This window comes from Saccopteryx leptura, chromosome 9 (assembly GCF_036850995.1).
Source record: "Saccopteryx leptura isolate mSacLep1 chromosome 9, mSacLep1_pri_phased_curated, whole genome shotgun sequence".
In the NCBI taxonomy this organism is placed as follows: domain Eukaryota; kingdom Metazoa; phylum Chordata; class Mammalia; order Chiroptera; family Emballonuridae; genus Saccopteryx; species Saccopteryx leptura.
Genome location: NC_089511.1, coordinates 32198833 through 32215854, shown reverse-complemented (window position 1 = coordinate 32215854; position 17022 = coordinate 32198833). Strand labels below are relative to the sequence as shown.

General features: G+C 43.2%; 1 protein-coding gene across 1 annotated transcript in view; it reads right to left on the bottom strand.

Annotated features, from left to right (window-relative positions):
• The window catches only part of CDH13 (cadherin 13), a 1120140-nt gene that overhangs the window by 703731 nt on the left and 399387 nt on the right, over window positions 1–17022 (bottom strand). The window contains exon 3 of the mRNA XM_066348214.1: window positions 3510–3718. Coding sequence (XP_066204311.1) covers window positions 3510–3718 — 209 coding nt within the window. The remainder of the gene's footprint in view (window positions 1–3509; window positions 3719–17022) is intronic.

The following is a 17022-nucleotide window of genomic DNA, read 5'->3' as shown; positions in this document are numbered from 1 at the left end:
TATTTTCCTCTGTCCCTCTGTGTTGCTCTAGGCCACGGGTCCCCAAACTTTTTACACAGGGGCCCAGTTCACTGTCCCTCAGACTGTTGGAAGGCCAGACTATAATAAAAACTATGAATAAATCCCTATGCACACTGCACATATCTTATTTTAAAGTAAAAAAACAAAATGGGAACAAATACAATATTTAAAATAAAGAACAAGTAAATTTAAATCAACAAACTGACCAGTATTTTAATGGGAACTATGCTCCTCTCACTGAAGCATATGAAAAGAAAGAGGTGCCCCTTCCAGAAGTGAGGCGGGGGTCAGATAAGTGGCCTCAGGGGGCTGCATGCGGCCCGCAGGGCCATATTTTGGGGACCCCTGCTCTAAGCCATGCTCTCATCTCTTAACCAATGGACAGCAGCCACAGCCAGCCAGGTGACACAGCCTCCTGATCGCAAAGCGGCAAGGAGTTAAATGGGTGTTTGGCCAGAGAGGCCGGAATCTCAGTCTCATTTTTACCAATTTCAAGCTAGGAGATCTTGTCCAAGTTCTCACATCCACAGGAAAGGGGCCACATCAGCAGCCCCACAGGGAGGTTGTGAGGGTTAGAAGTAATGAATGTCAAAGTGTATGTTGAGAGACACACATTTAATCCTTTGAGTAGTGAGTTGTTGTTTTTTTTCATGCTCACTGACCTCTGGAGTGAGTTTTTTTTTTTTCCAAAAAAATGAAATTAGTTCCAGTTCCAGTTTTATTAACTTAAAATCATGTTTGTTTGATAACCAACTTATGGAAACAAGAAGAACATACCTTTGCCTTTTTTTTTAATGTTGCCTGACACATATACGATCGTACTCTGGACAGTCAGGAGGCACGAGAACGTACATGAATGTTTGTATTACTCAAAGGGTTAAATGTGTTCCACTAAATAATACAGGTTCTCATTTCTCTCGGAGTGCCTCAGTTTCCCCCATAGGTAAAATGCGGGCAGGAGCACAGGCCTCATGGGCTGGTGGGGACACCAAACGGGTGCCATCTGTGGTCCCTGAGGCAGCACCCGGAGCACAGTGAACATCATGAAAGCATCCACTGTCCTGACAGCCCAGCGCCCCCCGCCCTCTCCTCTTTCCACAGGCTCAGAGCACATTCACTTCTGCCTCCCTGCTCGATACATAATCAGCATACACGTTTATGTTTCTTCTTCAACCAGAAGCTGCGCTGGCTTGCGTGCTCACCGATTTCCCCATCTAGTGGTTAGTCTGCTTGACTGCACACAGTAGGGCCTCAAAAATACCAATTGAATATCTCTGAATGACTGCTCTCCTCACAGGGATTCTTTGGATGGCTATTTGTTTTTCTATCCTTTTTATTTTTTTGGACTTTATTACAGACACATGTGGGCAGCTTCACAAGGCTTATTTTCAAACCCTGTGAAACAACTAGAGGGGAAGATGAATGTCTGTCTCTGCTGGAGTTGGGCAGACCGAATGGCACAGCAGCCTGTGCTGTGCTACGTCAGAAGCAGACAATCGCAGCAAGCTTTGTTAAGGATGAGCAGCAAATGAGGGACGGCTGGGGCTCTGAGGGCTTTGCCTCCAAAAGGGTGTCTTTCTGGGACTCAGAGACCAGCTCTTTAAAGCTGCATCTCCTGGTATTGAACCCTGATCTTCCAGCCTGTCAAGGTGGAGTTGGTCCCAAGAAGTGCCCAGAATCCCCTTCTGCTTTGCTTTAAGCTGAATACATGGCATTTTATTTTCCAGATTTTTCACCTATCATGATGAACAATTGTCTGTCTACATACATTCCATCCCACACGCAAACCCCCTTATGTGAATTTCCATATGTTTACTTGTCCCTAAGAAGCACTCTGTGCTATACACCCTGGCTATTGTGTTGCTTTTTGTGTTTGCCGTCCTTTATATCTTGAGTTAGTGAGATGCTGTGAAGATGACCATGGCCAAGTAAGAGAAAAGCTTGCTTTTGTGGTATCAATGGGTCTTCACACTGGTATCTATTCACCAATACCACACTTTCTTTGAAAACATCACTGGCACACTGTGGATTCATTTTTAGCTGGCTGTCTACCCTTAACTCACAGATTCATAGAAATAAAGGAGAATTACGGCGTTTGTCTGGTCCAGGGATAGCATATAGATTCCATATCTAAAACCACCCCTAAATGATCAATGGATGGGTCGGTTCCAGAAGCACTGTACTGGAAAAGGTTCTTAGGTTAAGCCAGGGATGATTAGTGATATTTGTCATGGGTATGATAATAGAGTGGGGCAATGCATATGCTACTTATTTGCCATCCCAGATGGTTTAACTCCTCTAGGATGCAGATAAAGAAGTCATATGATTCTTTCAAGATCACACAAGACAGCACTGGCAGGTAAGCAACACCCACACTGCCAGTTGTGCCGCCTTTGCTCCCCAGCTGTGGAACCTGCGTTGACTCCTCACCCACACTCCACCACTAAACACAATTAGCAGATAAAGCAGGGCCATGGGGAATGTGGCAGAGAGGAAAGGGCAATGAGAGTCACGGGCTTTGACAATTTGGGTAAGACTGGGCCAGAAGGTAAGAGAAGAGGCTCGCTGCACCAAGAGGAGGGCATGGCACTATTACTGCTATTATTGTGCCAGGGTCTTGCTGTGGGTCTTCCCTTTCTATATATAATCAAGAAGCGATGGAGTCTCTGAGCTCCTGGTAAAGGAGAAGTAGGTCAGTCCATTATAGCAAAAAGTCTCTGGATGGCACCATCAGGAAGCCTTGAGGGCAGTTTGTGGCACTCCTAACGTGCGTGCATATGCGTGCAGGAGCAAGATCCGCACACATGTGCATCTGGATACAACTGTAGTGGGCTGCTGCCGTTCTTGCCTGCCCAACGTCCACTTTGCTTCCTTGGGTAAGAGGATCCTAATTTACTTTAATAAGTAACCCATTTTGCTCTCTGTCTATATGTTTTGGGGTGGAGCTGATTCCACTCTGGCTTCAGGACAAGGCATGCGAGCCAGACTTAGCCCACCAGAAAATCACGATGCAGTGGACACAGTGATTGATTATTTCAGGAATGGGTGCGTGATCTAATGGGAGCCCATGAGATTCAATTTCAAGCTTTTGTTAGCAGTATCAGGAAGAGATGGTCTCTCAGGTGACTTGACACATGGAGAATGAAGTCAAACTGCCGGGACCTCCTCAGTGGGAGGCAGGGGGGAATGTGACTGTCTAAGAGTGAAGCCAACAGAAGGAAAAGTGAGCCACAAGATAAATAAAGAGCAGAGCTGATGCTATCATTTGGGCACTGGTATAATCATGCCTAAAGGCAGAGTTATCTCCGAAATATTAGAATTACATGAGCCCATAATTCCCGTCCCTACAGCCTCCCACACAATTTTCTGTCAAATGTAACAACAAAAGAATCTTTGTCAATAATAAACCAAATACTCATTTTCCACATAAGACATACAGAGCCCAGTGTTGCTCCTTGAATCAGATTTATCCCAGACAGCTGTGTTACCTGCAAGGAGGCCTGGATGTCTCGCCCCCCGACAATCACAAGCTCGGCCATGTCTTCCGCGTGGGGCGTCCGGGCGTGGACGAACAGAGTCTTGCCCACCGCAGTTACGTTTCTCAGGGCGACTAAGCCACCTTCATTGTTCACCCTGAAGTAGGGGCTTGAGACCTCATAGTGCAGCTTGTCGTTTCCCTTACAGTCACTGAAGTTCACTGGAGAAAACAAAACCAAACAAACAAAACCAGAAACAATGTGAGCAGTTTGGGCAGCATAGTCCTGAAAATATCTCTGACTGTTAAATGTGAATTATCACCCGCCCCATGCCAGATCCACAAATGCTGCCCCTACCCTGCAGCACCCCCCTGGTACCCTCGACTTGGATCATGTTGAAGGACTTCACTCCATCAAGACCTGACCTTGCTCACCTCCCACGCCCCAGGCAGGTGCTAAGCAATGAGAACGTGGAGACAAACAGGACCAGGTCTGTGCCCTTACATGCAGTGGGTGAAACAGAGTGACGTTTAGGGATGAGATCTGATCCTGTAGGCAGAACTGGATTGCTCAGGAGCCTTGAGGGACGATGGAGACACTGTCCATGGAGACAATGTTTGAGCTGGGTCTGGAAGGTGAGCAGATTAAAAGGCTCCCAGGAAGGTGGAGGGTACAGCGGGTTATTCAAAGGCATGGCAGTGGCAGTGAAATAAAGCTGACTCAGAGAAAGGGAACGAACTCGGTGCAGTTTGATCAGAGGCATATTTGAAATGGGATGAAGTTGTCGGGGATAACGAAGGAGAGGCTGGAAATGAAGCTGAAAAATGTCTTTTGGACACAAATTGGGAAACACCAGGGTTTGGGGGCCTTGGACTATTTTTAGTGTTGACAGGGTCAAGGTCAGTTGTATGTTCCGGTTTCAATGCAGAACAGTGCTTCCCATGGGTTGGGATGCATCAGAATCACAAGGGAGTTTCTTAAAAATCCTGAGGACCTCAATAATCTTAGTTTAGTAGCTCTGAGTTCTACACAGTGGTTTGGAGAAGGGGGGGGGAGCAAGAATACCAGGGAGTTCAGTGCTGTGCCAATGATGCCAGGCCCAGATTTAGGCAGTGGCTGGATAGATGTGAGATCCCTATAGTTGAATGGTTAAGTCACATGTAAGAAGATACAGGAAAAAGCAGCTATCCGGGAGGAACCACGTGGAGCACAGGGGCATTGCCACAAGCAGTAGTTGTGACAACGGGCCACGCTCCCCCCTACCGTGTGCCTGTACCTGGTACATGATTCTATTACCAAAGGTATCACGATCCACTGTGCATGTTTGCCTGTCCACCTGCCTGGGTAGACTGGCAGGCCCCCTGGGTGGAAGCACAGAATTGTATATACTCCGTGCATTCCCCTCCCCCTCCCCCCACTTTTGTTTGTTAGCTCTCTGCTGCACAGGTCTGTTTAGTAAACTTTAATGGAAGCAGAGCATAGATACCGAAAAAGTACATACACCAGGATGCACAACTCCGTGAATTTTCACAAAGCGTGTGCACCCATGTACCCAGTGCTCAGATCTAGACACAGAATGTTGCCAACCCCCTCATTCTCTCCCTTCTTGAGTAAAATCCCTACACTCCTCCCCAGAGGCTGTACTATACTGATTTCTAATATCATCAATTAGTTTGACCTGTATTTGCACTTCACATAAATGCAATAATACAGACTGTGCTCCATTGTGTCTGGCTTCTTTCACTCAACATTGTGTTTGTAAAACTTGACCATGTGGCTCTGCAAGGCACAGCTGTTCATCCTAATCATGGTATAGTATTCTAGTGTGTGGCTATACTGAGTTTATTTATCCACCCTACTGTTGCTGGGCTATTTCCAGTTTGAGTCTCATAAATATTGCTACTAGGAACTTTCCTGTGTGCCTTTTGGGACATCTGTGTAGGTCCAAGTACACGGTTAAAGTCACATAAATTTCTGATGAACTAAGCTGAACTTTCTATCCTCGGAAGATAATTCGTATGGTGGTAATGATATTAGCTGATAATGATGATGGCTAACACAAACTGAACACTTCCCACGTGCTCAGTGTTAAGCTGTTTACATCAATATCTTATTTAATCTTTACAATAACAAATGAGGCACAATTTGATCACCTCCCCCTCACAAACTATAGATCAGGCGACTGCATCTTGGAGAAGGCAAAGGAGGTGCCCAACACACACAGTTTGTAAACAAAGCCAAGATTTGAAAACCGGTCCCTTTGCCTTTTACCATTACGTGCTCTCAATACAGACAAAGCCCCATGTGATCCCATCAGAACCTGAGTATAATGACCTGAGTACCGGATTCAGTCCTGCTCCCAAGCTCCCGCCCAGCCCTGAAGCGCATTGCATGAGGTTGCCTTGAGGACCCTCTGTGTCAGGGCTCCAAAACCTTTCCCGGCTGCCAATTCAGCTGTCAGGGCATCTTTGTATGGACGCACAAGTGGACCCTCGGGAAACTTCAGTTCTCAACATTCCCTCACTTCTTTTGACCATCTTGCTAGCCAAGAGTAATGGGGCATGCCTGGTTTCAGTTTGAGAAGTGAACCCATGAAGGAGGGACATAAACATTGCTTTCATTGTCATCATCAATTAGCATTCACCTACTGTCACCTACCGGGAGGTGCACTGCTCAAATGACAGGGCCCACAGGGAACCTGTTGCCTGAGTCACTAAAATGTTGATTCTGGCCCTGGCCCCTGGGCAGGATCTGAGCAGGAAGTCTCGGGTGGGGTGGGGCAATCTAAAGCACTCAAAAGTCTGTGGGGGTTCTAGTTCTAAATCCCACACTTCCTTTCTTTCCTCTCTTCTTCCTTCCTCCCTTTCTCCTTCTCGCTTTCCTTCCCTCTCTCCCTCTCTTCCTTCTTTCTTTCCTTGCCTTTCTTCCATTTTTTTTCCACTTTCATTCCTTCCACAAATATTTACTGAGAGCCTACATTTATGCTAGTTGCTTGAATTATAGACATTAATCCAAAACCATGTAAGTAATAAGGGGCCTATTCCAGGCAGATAGAATCATAACATGTGCAAAGGTCCTGTGGTATTCAAGAAACTATAAATAAGCCAGTGAGATGGGCACAGAGAGCAAGGAAGAAAGCAAGGAAGAGAGGGTGGAGATAAGCCAGGTCTAGATAATGTGGAATCTGGAAGGCCACATAAAGACTTATTCCTTGAAAGAAGCTTTGACCTTTCTATCACAACTACAGAACTGACTTGCCATCTGAGTCTCATACAACTGTGGATCCCCCTGTAAACCAGCACCCTAGGTCCTTCATGTCCAAGCTGTCCACTGGCCTGCCCTCTGGCCTCTGAGCTTCAAACGTGCCCACACCTGGGCCTCCCTACACCCACTGTTCTGTTTCACCTTTTCGCTCCCTCTGTGCAGAAGGCACTTCCTCACTCCTGCACCCTATTAACTCTTGCCCATTCTTTACAATTCAGCTCAGGCACCTTCTCGATACACCCTCTTTGTGTTCCCAGACTTTCCTGCTCGTTCGTAGGGTCTTGCATATCATGTTACATCCATATGTCCACGTATGTATCTGTTTTTCTCATCAGAACCAAAAGCAAACATTGGACCTAACTCTTTTATTCATCTACATCTTCAGCAAAGCACCGAAAGCTTTTCCATACATGATACTGTTAGAAACAATTCATTTGACTCAATTACTCTCTCGGGGCAAAATGATGCCCTGGTGGTGGTGGATTGGGAGCTCCTCTTCCATTCTGGGAGCAGGAGACACTGCAGGCAAGGCCAGGGTTCGGAATGAATGTCCCGAGTCTCCTCTCGTCTGGTTGAGGCCAGTGGTGGAGATAGGAAATGAATGACTCAACCATGGTCTCCCCTTAATTCTCCTGTCCCCAAATACATCAGTGTGTGATAGCACTTAGCCTCCCGTGCTTAGCTTTGGCCTAGCTCACCGGTAAAGGCAGGGGTGGAGGCTTAGCTTTCTTCTCAATTCCGACAAAGCTTTACATAGTCCAGAAGCATCGTTAAGATCAATGTGTGCATGTGAATGAATGAATGTTTTGACAAATAAGAGTAACATCAACCACTTACTGAGTGGCATCTGAGTGACATTCAGTCTCTGCTCTTAGCCTCATAGCAATTCTGATCTTCAGCAGCATTTCCCAACTTAAAAAAAAGAATTATCTAATCCTCACTTTTTAGATATTTTTGCCTTAATGCCAACTCTCTCATGAAACTTTAATGTCACAGATATCTGTTTATTATAATGTCACTGCAAATCTGTTACTCATTGTGTGTATATCTGTACTCTGCACACACAGAAAGTACAATTTTGCTTTTCTCCAACAATCTGTGTCACCCCTTTGGGACCAACATAGGCCCACTAGAATGCACTATCTCTAAACATCCTTTCCATTTTACAGGAGGAGACATTGAGCCGTAGGGAGATTGACTAACTTGCTCACTGTCACACACCCTGAGAAGGCAGGAGCCTGTCCCCAGTCTGATCTGCCTACCTCTGCAGTTCAAGTTCTCAGCACATCCGTTTCTCAGGAATGGATACATGAGAGGGAAAGGGGCAGGGGGCCTGCCCAGCCCCCTCCGGCCTCTCACTAACCCCTCTGGAGTCCTGGGAGGTACCAGGTGAGGGCATACTGAGAGACAGAACACATTCAGGACCTGGCACACTGTAGGCACTCATCACATGCTAGCTCTCTTTCCAATCTGCTGTATCAAATAGCTAAGGGTTATATAATCGGGTATTTTTTAATGTTGAACATCTTTTCCTGAGTCCGGAGCAGGTGCTTTGGACTATGGTTCTTTCTCAAGGCTCTGATCATCACCTGGAGAGGGAGCACTAAAAAAAATAGCACTACCTGTCCAATCCCTAATTGCGATTCTGATATACCTGGGCTAGGCTGGGCAGGGCTGGGCTCCTGGCACTAGTACTTTTTTAAAGATCCCAGGTGAATTTAATGCACTAGGGCCAAGAACCAGGACCTTGGACAATGAATTGCTTGTCCAGATGCTAGGTATCCACATTTCCCAGCCTTCCCTGGCACAGGGAGGAGATTGTGGAACTAGTATGGCAGGAACACCTATCCTCATGCCCTAAGAGAGGGCGTTTTTATTTTATTTTTAAATTTTTTTATATAGACGATTAAATTTAACAGGGTGACATTGGTCAACTAGAATACATAGATCTTGGGCAAACATCTTCACATCATTTGGACAGTTGATGGTGTTGTATACCCATCACCCAAAGTCAGATCATCCTTTGTTACCGAAAGGGCCTTTTGAATGGTAGGTTTCTCAGCCCTTTTCCATTCCGGGCTCCTGTGTAGCAGACAGCCCTGTGACCTGAGGTCTTCATCTGTAAAGTGGGACAAATAATAGTACCTCCCTCACAGGTGCTACGATTCTTATGGTGAGAATTAAACAAGATAGTAAGTACCTACATGCATAGGGCACTTAGGACAGACCTCGGTGCATCATGCCTAGAAATTATTATTATCATCATTCTTACAATTCTGGGCATTATAGAAACTACCTTTTCCTTTTCCTACATAGCATCCTTCTTCCAACCGCTTTTCAGCTTGCCTTCTGGGTCCTTCCACCTCTTTCTAGTCAGGTACCTGTGCTCCCGCCTGCTGGATGTAAGTGGTTACCATGGAAATGGTTACTATAGGCACCTCTGCTGAGGCTAGAAGAGTGAGGCAGATGATTCTGGCTCAGGCTTGCACATCTTTGACCCCCCAACCCCGTTTGTCTTGGCAAAACCCTACCTATATCGTGTGAAAGGTTGGGAAGGAAAAATACCATCAAAGGCCTGAAATTATGTGCCCTACTCATAGTAGATTCGACAAAATGTCATTTAATATTCTTCAAATGGCTTGTTTGCAAAGATAACTTTCTACAAATCTAAGGTTTTATTTTTCTCTAAAAGAATGACTACACTGAGCTTTACATTTACAATTGTAACAAACGTTTGCATCATCAGTCTGAGGCAGGTACTCCTTCATTTCTCTCTGGAAATGGATTTGGTGAGGTCAAACAAGGTTAAGGCCACACAGTCTGTGCCAGTTTGCCTGGGTGAATGCATTCCTTCCCTCCATCATGCAGCTTCCAGACTCATAATTGTGCCATACTCTCATATCCAATCTATTATTCTTTCTTTCTTTCTTTCTTTCTTTCTTTCTTTCTTTCTTTCTTTCTTTCTTTCTTTCTTTCTTTCTTTCTTTCTTTCTTTCTTTCTTTCTATTTTGTATTTTTCTGAAGTGGAAAGCAGGGAGGCAGAGAGACAGACTCCCGCATGCACCCAACTGGGATCCACCCGGCAAGCCCACCAGAGGGCAATGCTCTGCCCTCTTGGTCGTTGCTACCTTGCAACCAGAGCCATTCTAGCTTCTGCGGTTCACCACGGAGACATCCTCAGCACCTGGGCCAACTTTGCTCCAATGGAGCCTTGGCTGCAGGAGGGGAAGAAAGAGACAGAGAAGAAGGAGAGGGAGAAGGGTGGAGAAGCAGATAGGTGCTTCTCCTGTGTGCCTTGGCCAGGAATCAAACCCAGGACTTCCACACGCCGAGCCAACACTCTCTACTGAGCCAACTGCACAGAGCCCAATCTATTATAAATTCAATATTTTTCTTTTAATTGGCTCACATATTTATTGATAAAATTATTTGAAGATAACCTTTACAAATACATAGATATAACAGATGTATTTTTAAAATAATGTTAAATAAATCTCAGGAGTCAAATAAAAACATATACTAAAACCTTCACAAGAATGTGCATTCAACCCCCGATAAATGTTGACCTGGGCTCCATTCCTCTCCGCCAGACCTCTTTAGACACATTCTTGCCTGGCTCCACCCTCCTCAGGTTTATAATCGAGGAGGGTTTCTGATATTTGAAATATAACTCTAACATAAATAATACAGGCTTGAGAAAGACACAAACCTCAGAAAAGGCACACATCTAGACAATGCAATTTGGGCAATATATAAATGAAAAATCTGAAATATATAAAGAATAGTTAATCAGAAAAGAAATAATTCAACACAATGTTATTTTCTTTTTTCTCCTGGTGGAAAAGGAGACTCTACTTCATACCAATTATAATCTCAACTTCCCTATCAAAGGCTACAACTGACAGCATCAATCTTGCATCATTGTTTTGTATCATTAACTTTGTTGACACAATGTGTCAAGAATTTGCAAACTTTTAAGAAGAAACTGAACCAGTGCATGTTTGGGGGCACAAAGTTCAAAGACTATATTATGGATAAAATTAAATAGTTTATGTTTATCTATCCAAAAATTGTTTGTTTCTATAGAGACAACTTCCCAAGTAGCTTAGAATGACACCATGAGAATAATGAAAGGAAAACATTTTAGCAAACAATTAAACTTGTGAACAAATATTCAAAACCTCTACCTGAGAGGCAAAATGAACTATCTGTACTATTGTGAACCTACAAAGGCCTTTCTTACATAGTTTATCACTGTGGCATTTAAAATAGCTTCTGGAAAGAAAAAAATTATCTATATAATATATTGTACATGGGGATTTATTGGAATCAATTGCATAACATCATTCTTTGAGATAATCTTTGAACAGCCCAGGAGAGGAAGGGAGGAAGTGAAAACTCCCCACCTGGGGGAAAAATGCAAATTAGACAAATGGCACCACTCAGCGTTTCAATTATGCTTTCAGCGTGTTTCCACTCAAAATGTCCTCTGGGCTTAATGCAAATGTCACAAAAAGACAAACTTTAGCTGGGAGACAAAACCACAATTGAAATGGGAAGTTTGGCATGTGAATTAAAGGGCTTAATCTTCCTGACCTTGATTTTATGCTTTTCTATTTCTTTCTTTTGAATGTGCTTCTTAGGGATGAGAATCCAAAAGCCATAAATTTAGTACCATCTAGAAATATGTGAGGGAGCAAATTAAGCTGTATTATGATCCCAGGAAATACGAAAATACAGATGGATTTAAATTTATCTGTAAAGTATAGAGCAGTCCTGCTCCTGTAGATAGGTATGAACTAATATATGGAACTTGTGCTATTTTTTATAAGTGTTTAGGGTCAATCGTGATCCATATAACTCACATTTTAGATGGGCAAATGGTCCTGCATTCACTATATGCACTGATACAGACTTGCAAGTCGATCAGCACATAGGTTGTAGGGCCTCTCAGAATTGGTAGTCAGACTACTGTGCACTTGTGTGGAGCTATGTGAAGATCAGCAGGACTGTGGGTTCTGAACCAGTCATCCTGGGAGTCATACCCCTGCCACAGACAAATATGCTTAGATCACTCCTAGGTATCAAACTCTTACATAGAAGAGAGTGGCTTTGTTTCAGCAGTATATTCATAATAGGACAAGTTCCGATGTATATAGCATTTGCCAATGCCTATGGTGTAAATATTTTAAACATAGCTGATTTCAGCTAGCAATGTGTTTTCAACTGGTTTGCAATCTTTTAAAAAACTTAACAATCAGTTCTCAGGAGCATAAGGACTAGCTGTCTCCAGCATTCCACTGAGACCAGGCAATGACTGTGCCAAAGAATGTAAATTGTTTGTTCTCTCTCAAACTATACCAGATATCTCAGCACTCCTGGCCTAGTTAGTAAAACAGAATTTAATTGCTCTGTCAGCAGGAAGGGCCTGCATACTGGTTGATCTGCTAAGTCTTTGCTGGGCCATGGAAAGCCATGCCTTTCTGACAACCGAAGTATTACTTAGCTCAGAAATATCAGATGGCCTCTCCCTAGGATACAGACTATCACTTAATTGTTTTTCACACCTTCAGTATCCCACTGGCACCAACAGGGCTTGATCCAGAGGCTCTTTGGACTTGTCCAAATGAGAGAAACAGAAGGCATTTCCTTTGGCTTCTCTGAATACCCTCACTTCTCAAACATTGTAGTCAATCGGCTTTCATTAACATATGTTCAATTCCACCCACATTGGACCAGATCCCTATATGATACAACAGGCACATCCTCCACCTTTGATTCACTGTATCTTCCTGATGCTTGAATGCCTGGAACTGTATTCTGTATTCCATGTTTGGCCTGCAGTCAGTGATGACATCCACAGAGCTTCTTGTAAGGTTCTGGGCATATTCTTAACTATGACTGGTTAACCCAGGAGTGGATTTCATTTCCAAAGCCTTTGTAGATTTGAGAGATGCAAAATACACACAAAGTAGTCATAATACCATCTCATGTGTCAATTCCAAATTTGATAAAATTGTTTCAATTCTATCATGTAAGCTGTAGATGTAGTGAATGATTCTCTCAAGTGAGCTCTAGCAGAAACCAAGTTTTGCCATGTAAACCCTCGAGGGTTTCCTCTTGGAAGAAGACAGAACCCACATCTCCTTTCAGGGAATTTTCTCTGCCTGCTATTAAAAACTGAGCTGCTAGCTCTGAATCTAGTCTTTTCTGTCAGGGTCTTATATTTTCCTCTTGCTACAAAATTTTAAGGACACGGCAGGTTGTTTTTTGAAAGAATTCTGTGCATCATCTATCCCGCGGTGGTTATAATCACTCTAAATTTGTATTTCAAATTGGAATTACTTTATATGGCATAAAGCCCAACACAGTACACATTAACCCTGTTTGTTGAATGAATAAATAGCAGAACTGCAACTTGGCAGCTAAGTAAATTTTAAACTCCTCAAACAAAACTGAGAATGATGGCCCAAACTCATGTGAATATTTGAGTGAGTCAATTTGAAAGTCACACAATCAGCGAAACAAAATTCACAGATTCAGCAACTTTGAGAAGCACTAAGGCTCAGACTTACAGAGATCCCCTCTCAGTTGTTCATATTACTAGCACATGTCTCTTACATAGCCCTTAGTTTTTGATTTATCTAGTAATTATGTACACACATGCCTCCTTCCCTATGAGCGTCAGCAGGGTAGCTTAATGAGAAAAAAGATGTGTTCCACTACTTTTTTTTTTTTTGTATTTTTTCTGAAGTTGGAATCGGGGAGGCAGTCAAACAGACTCTTGCATGCACCTGACTGGGATCCACCCGGCATGCCCACCAGGGGGCGATGCTCTGCCCATCTGGGGCATTGCTCTGTCGCAACCAGATCCATTCTAGCGCCTGAGGCAGAGGCCATGGAGCCATCCTCAGCGCCCGGGCCAACTTTGCTCCAATGGAGCCTTGGCTGTGGGAGGGGAAGAGAGAGACAGAGAGGAAGGGGAGGGGGAGGGGTGGAGAAGCAGATGGGCGCTTCTCCTGTGTGCCCTGACCGGGAATCGAACCCGGGACTCCTGCACGCCAGGCCGATGCTCTACCACTGAGCCAACCGGCCAGGGCCCAACTTTTAAGATATAGCTTACAGTTGGAGCTGTGGAGACAGAGTGTGGCAGTGTGTTCTGGCTGAGCCTAAGCTGAGGTTTGGATCCTAATTATGTCTGATACTCTGGCAGTCATATCTCCATGACTCCTTTATTTTTCAAATATTGAAAAAGCCTGAAGAAATTTAGGTTACCATTTGGAAGGTCTGGTTCTTTCTGGGTGAAATAATTTGCTTGTCTCTGGATACTTTTGAGTGGAACCTAAATAACTGTTCAGCAGAAATGCTGTGGAAGAAATTCTTGCATTGGATGATGTCTCCTACCATCTGAAATTCTATTATTCTAAACCTTACTATATTCATCCACTATCCCATAAAAATATCATTTGTTCACTTACAATGTACAAGACAGTATGCAGTAAGGGATAAATGATATATTCAGAACTTAGAAGGTTGGGGCACATGATCATTTGGAGGGATGCCTTTTTAAAGGATGGGTATTCCATTTATACATAGTGTCAAAAGGCCAAACAAGCACCATAGGGTAGAGATTACAAACAAGCAGATCATAGTTCAATATCATAAATTATTTCTAGAAATGAGAGAAAGTCAACCAATGAGCAAACTCATCATTACCAGATGCATCCAAAGTAAGGGGTTTTCAATAAGTATACCTCACTTTACTGGGGAGTTGTGTTCTCTATAACTTGCTTAGAAGGCAAATTTCTATATTGTTTTACTATATTTTATTGTAAAATTGAATGTGTTCTATCCAATGTTTGGCCTTACGTCATAATAAAATCGCATTTAAGACAACACTGACACATTAGAAACATTTGAAGGGAAGAATGATAACTTTGCAGGTAAATATTGATACTAATCCATAAAACAAATAGTAAAAGTATGCAAATAATGTGGGCAAATGTTTACCTTGGCTCTGAGAGTTTGAAGATCTAATTATAATGACATCCACCTGCAAAACTGAGCCCCACGAATCTAAATGTCCTTGAGTTTTGACTCACTGTCTCCCTAGAACTCTAGGAAGGTGATCAGCTTTTCTCTTTCTAGGCTCTATAGAAGCTATTGGGTTTTAGAAGGGCTGAGGATGATTTGCAGATGAAGGCAGGTAGGAGTGCAGCAGGGGTTACCCAGTATTTGGAAATAAGTTATAATGTCCAAGATGAGCCAACCATCAATCCTGCATAATGAGTCTTCAAGAAATGTATATTGAATCAGCTTCTGGCATACAAACACTAAAATACATATATAAAGTGCTATTGTGACTAGAGAAGACATAGTCCCATCTCTCAAAGAGCTTATAATTTATAATCTAAAGCAGGACTCAGTACACAATGCTCTGTAAATTTTCAAATGTGCAAGAAAGAGGAAGGTGGGTTCTGGGGAAGGAGGAACCAACCATCGACCTTCTAACAAAATACATGAACATAATAGATATTCAATAAGCGCTTCTTCCCACCACAATCTTCATATATCTTCATATGATACTTCAACCATTTTACAGAAGGAAATGAAGGATGCTTGGAGAGGCTGAGTTGCTCATGATACAAAGTTGGTTATAGAACTGGGGTTCAGTCTACGGCCATACCACCCTGAACGCACCCGATCTCGTCTGATCTCGGAAGAACTGGGGTTCAAACTCAGTTTTGCCATGATCCAACGGTCAGGCTTTTTACTACACTACTCTGTGTCCTCTGATTATTTGAAAAATTCTCCAAGAATTAGTGAGTGAAATTGAGAATATTTTTTTCACATAAAATTTAACAAACCAATCTTTACTAAGTTAGTTTCCCAACCTACTTGATCTGCAGAAATGGACAAATTGGCTGGGTATCAAAAACTTGTAAAACATCAAAGTTTGGTATATGATCCAGCTGAGGATGCTAACAAGACTTTGTTCACACTAGTTCCAGCAGTAGTTCAGTGAATGTAAATGGCTGTGGCATCAAAGGTAAGAGAGTGTTGGTTCATATGAACACACATGGGAATTATCCAAAGAACTTCCCTAGATCTTCAAGTCACTAGACAAAACCATAATCATGCTGGTTTTTCATGAAGCATTTTCTATTGTTTTCCTCTTTTTATTTTTTATTGATTTTAGATGGAGAGGGGAAGAAAGGAAGAAGAAGAGGGAGAGAGGAAGAGAAGGAGAGAAATATTGGTTTGCTATCCTACTTATTTATGCTTTCATTGGTTTATTCTTGTATGTGCCCTGACTGGGGATCAAACCCCCAACCTTGGTGTATCAGGGCAATGCTTTAACCAATGAGATACCCATCCAGAGCACTGGAACACATTTTCTATGTGCCAGACACATAGAAATTAGTTAGTACTCAATAAACATTACTTCTCTTAATTCTCCAACAGTCTCATGAAGGTATTTTATAAATGAGAAAACCAAGTCTCAGAGTGATTAAGAAAATGTTTTAAGGTCACACAGTAAGTAGCAAAGCTGGAACTTTGCTTTTTATATGTTGGGCAAATAAGTTTGTAAAATTTGTGTTACCTGGTTTTGCTCACTTTTATTGTTAAAAATGGCTGCTGACCATGTGATTGCATTGCCCAGGTGATAATGTTAATTACCTTCATGCTTGAGAAGGGGCGTGGTTATGCTAATGTGTGCTGGAGGAGGGGTTGTCCCTCCGAAAAGTTTTAAAAGAAGGAGCTAGGAGGCCATTATGGAGGAGACCGGTTGTTGAAGGGAAAGAGAAGAGAGGCTACGTAGTTTCAGAGACAGCAGGCAGCCAAGATGGAGGCGTGCAGATGGGGATGACTGAGACTAGTGGGACCTTTGATTGTAGGAAAACTTGGAAGAGATTCTCCTGGTTGTGGAACCAGAGAATGTGTGAATGAGTTTTGGTGCCTGTGTGTTTGTTTTTACTCACCGGCTGAGTTCGAGGCTAGAAATAAAGAAAATGGCCCACCATTTCTTGGCTCCGTTGTTTCATTACCATCTGTCCAAATCAAATGAGAACCTGCATGGGCCAGGCGGCTGTGATAGCTGCGGCTACTGGCCTTATATTATATCTATTATAGCGTCCTGTAGGGCCAGGGGCTGTGGCTATGGCCTTGAAGGTTCACATTGGATTCAGGCAGATGGTAAAAGAACTGTGGAGCCAGAGAATGGTAGGCCATTCTGTTTATTGAAGTCTCTTACTGGCCG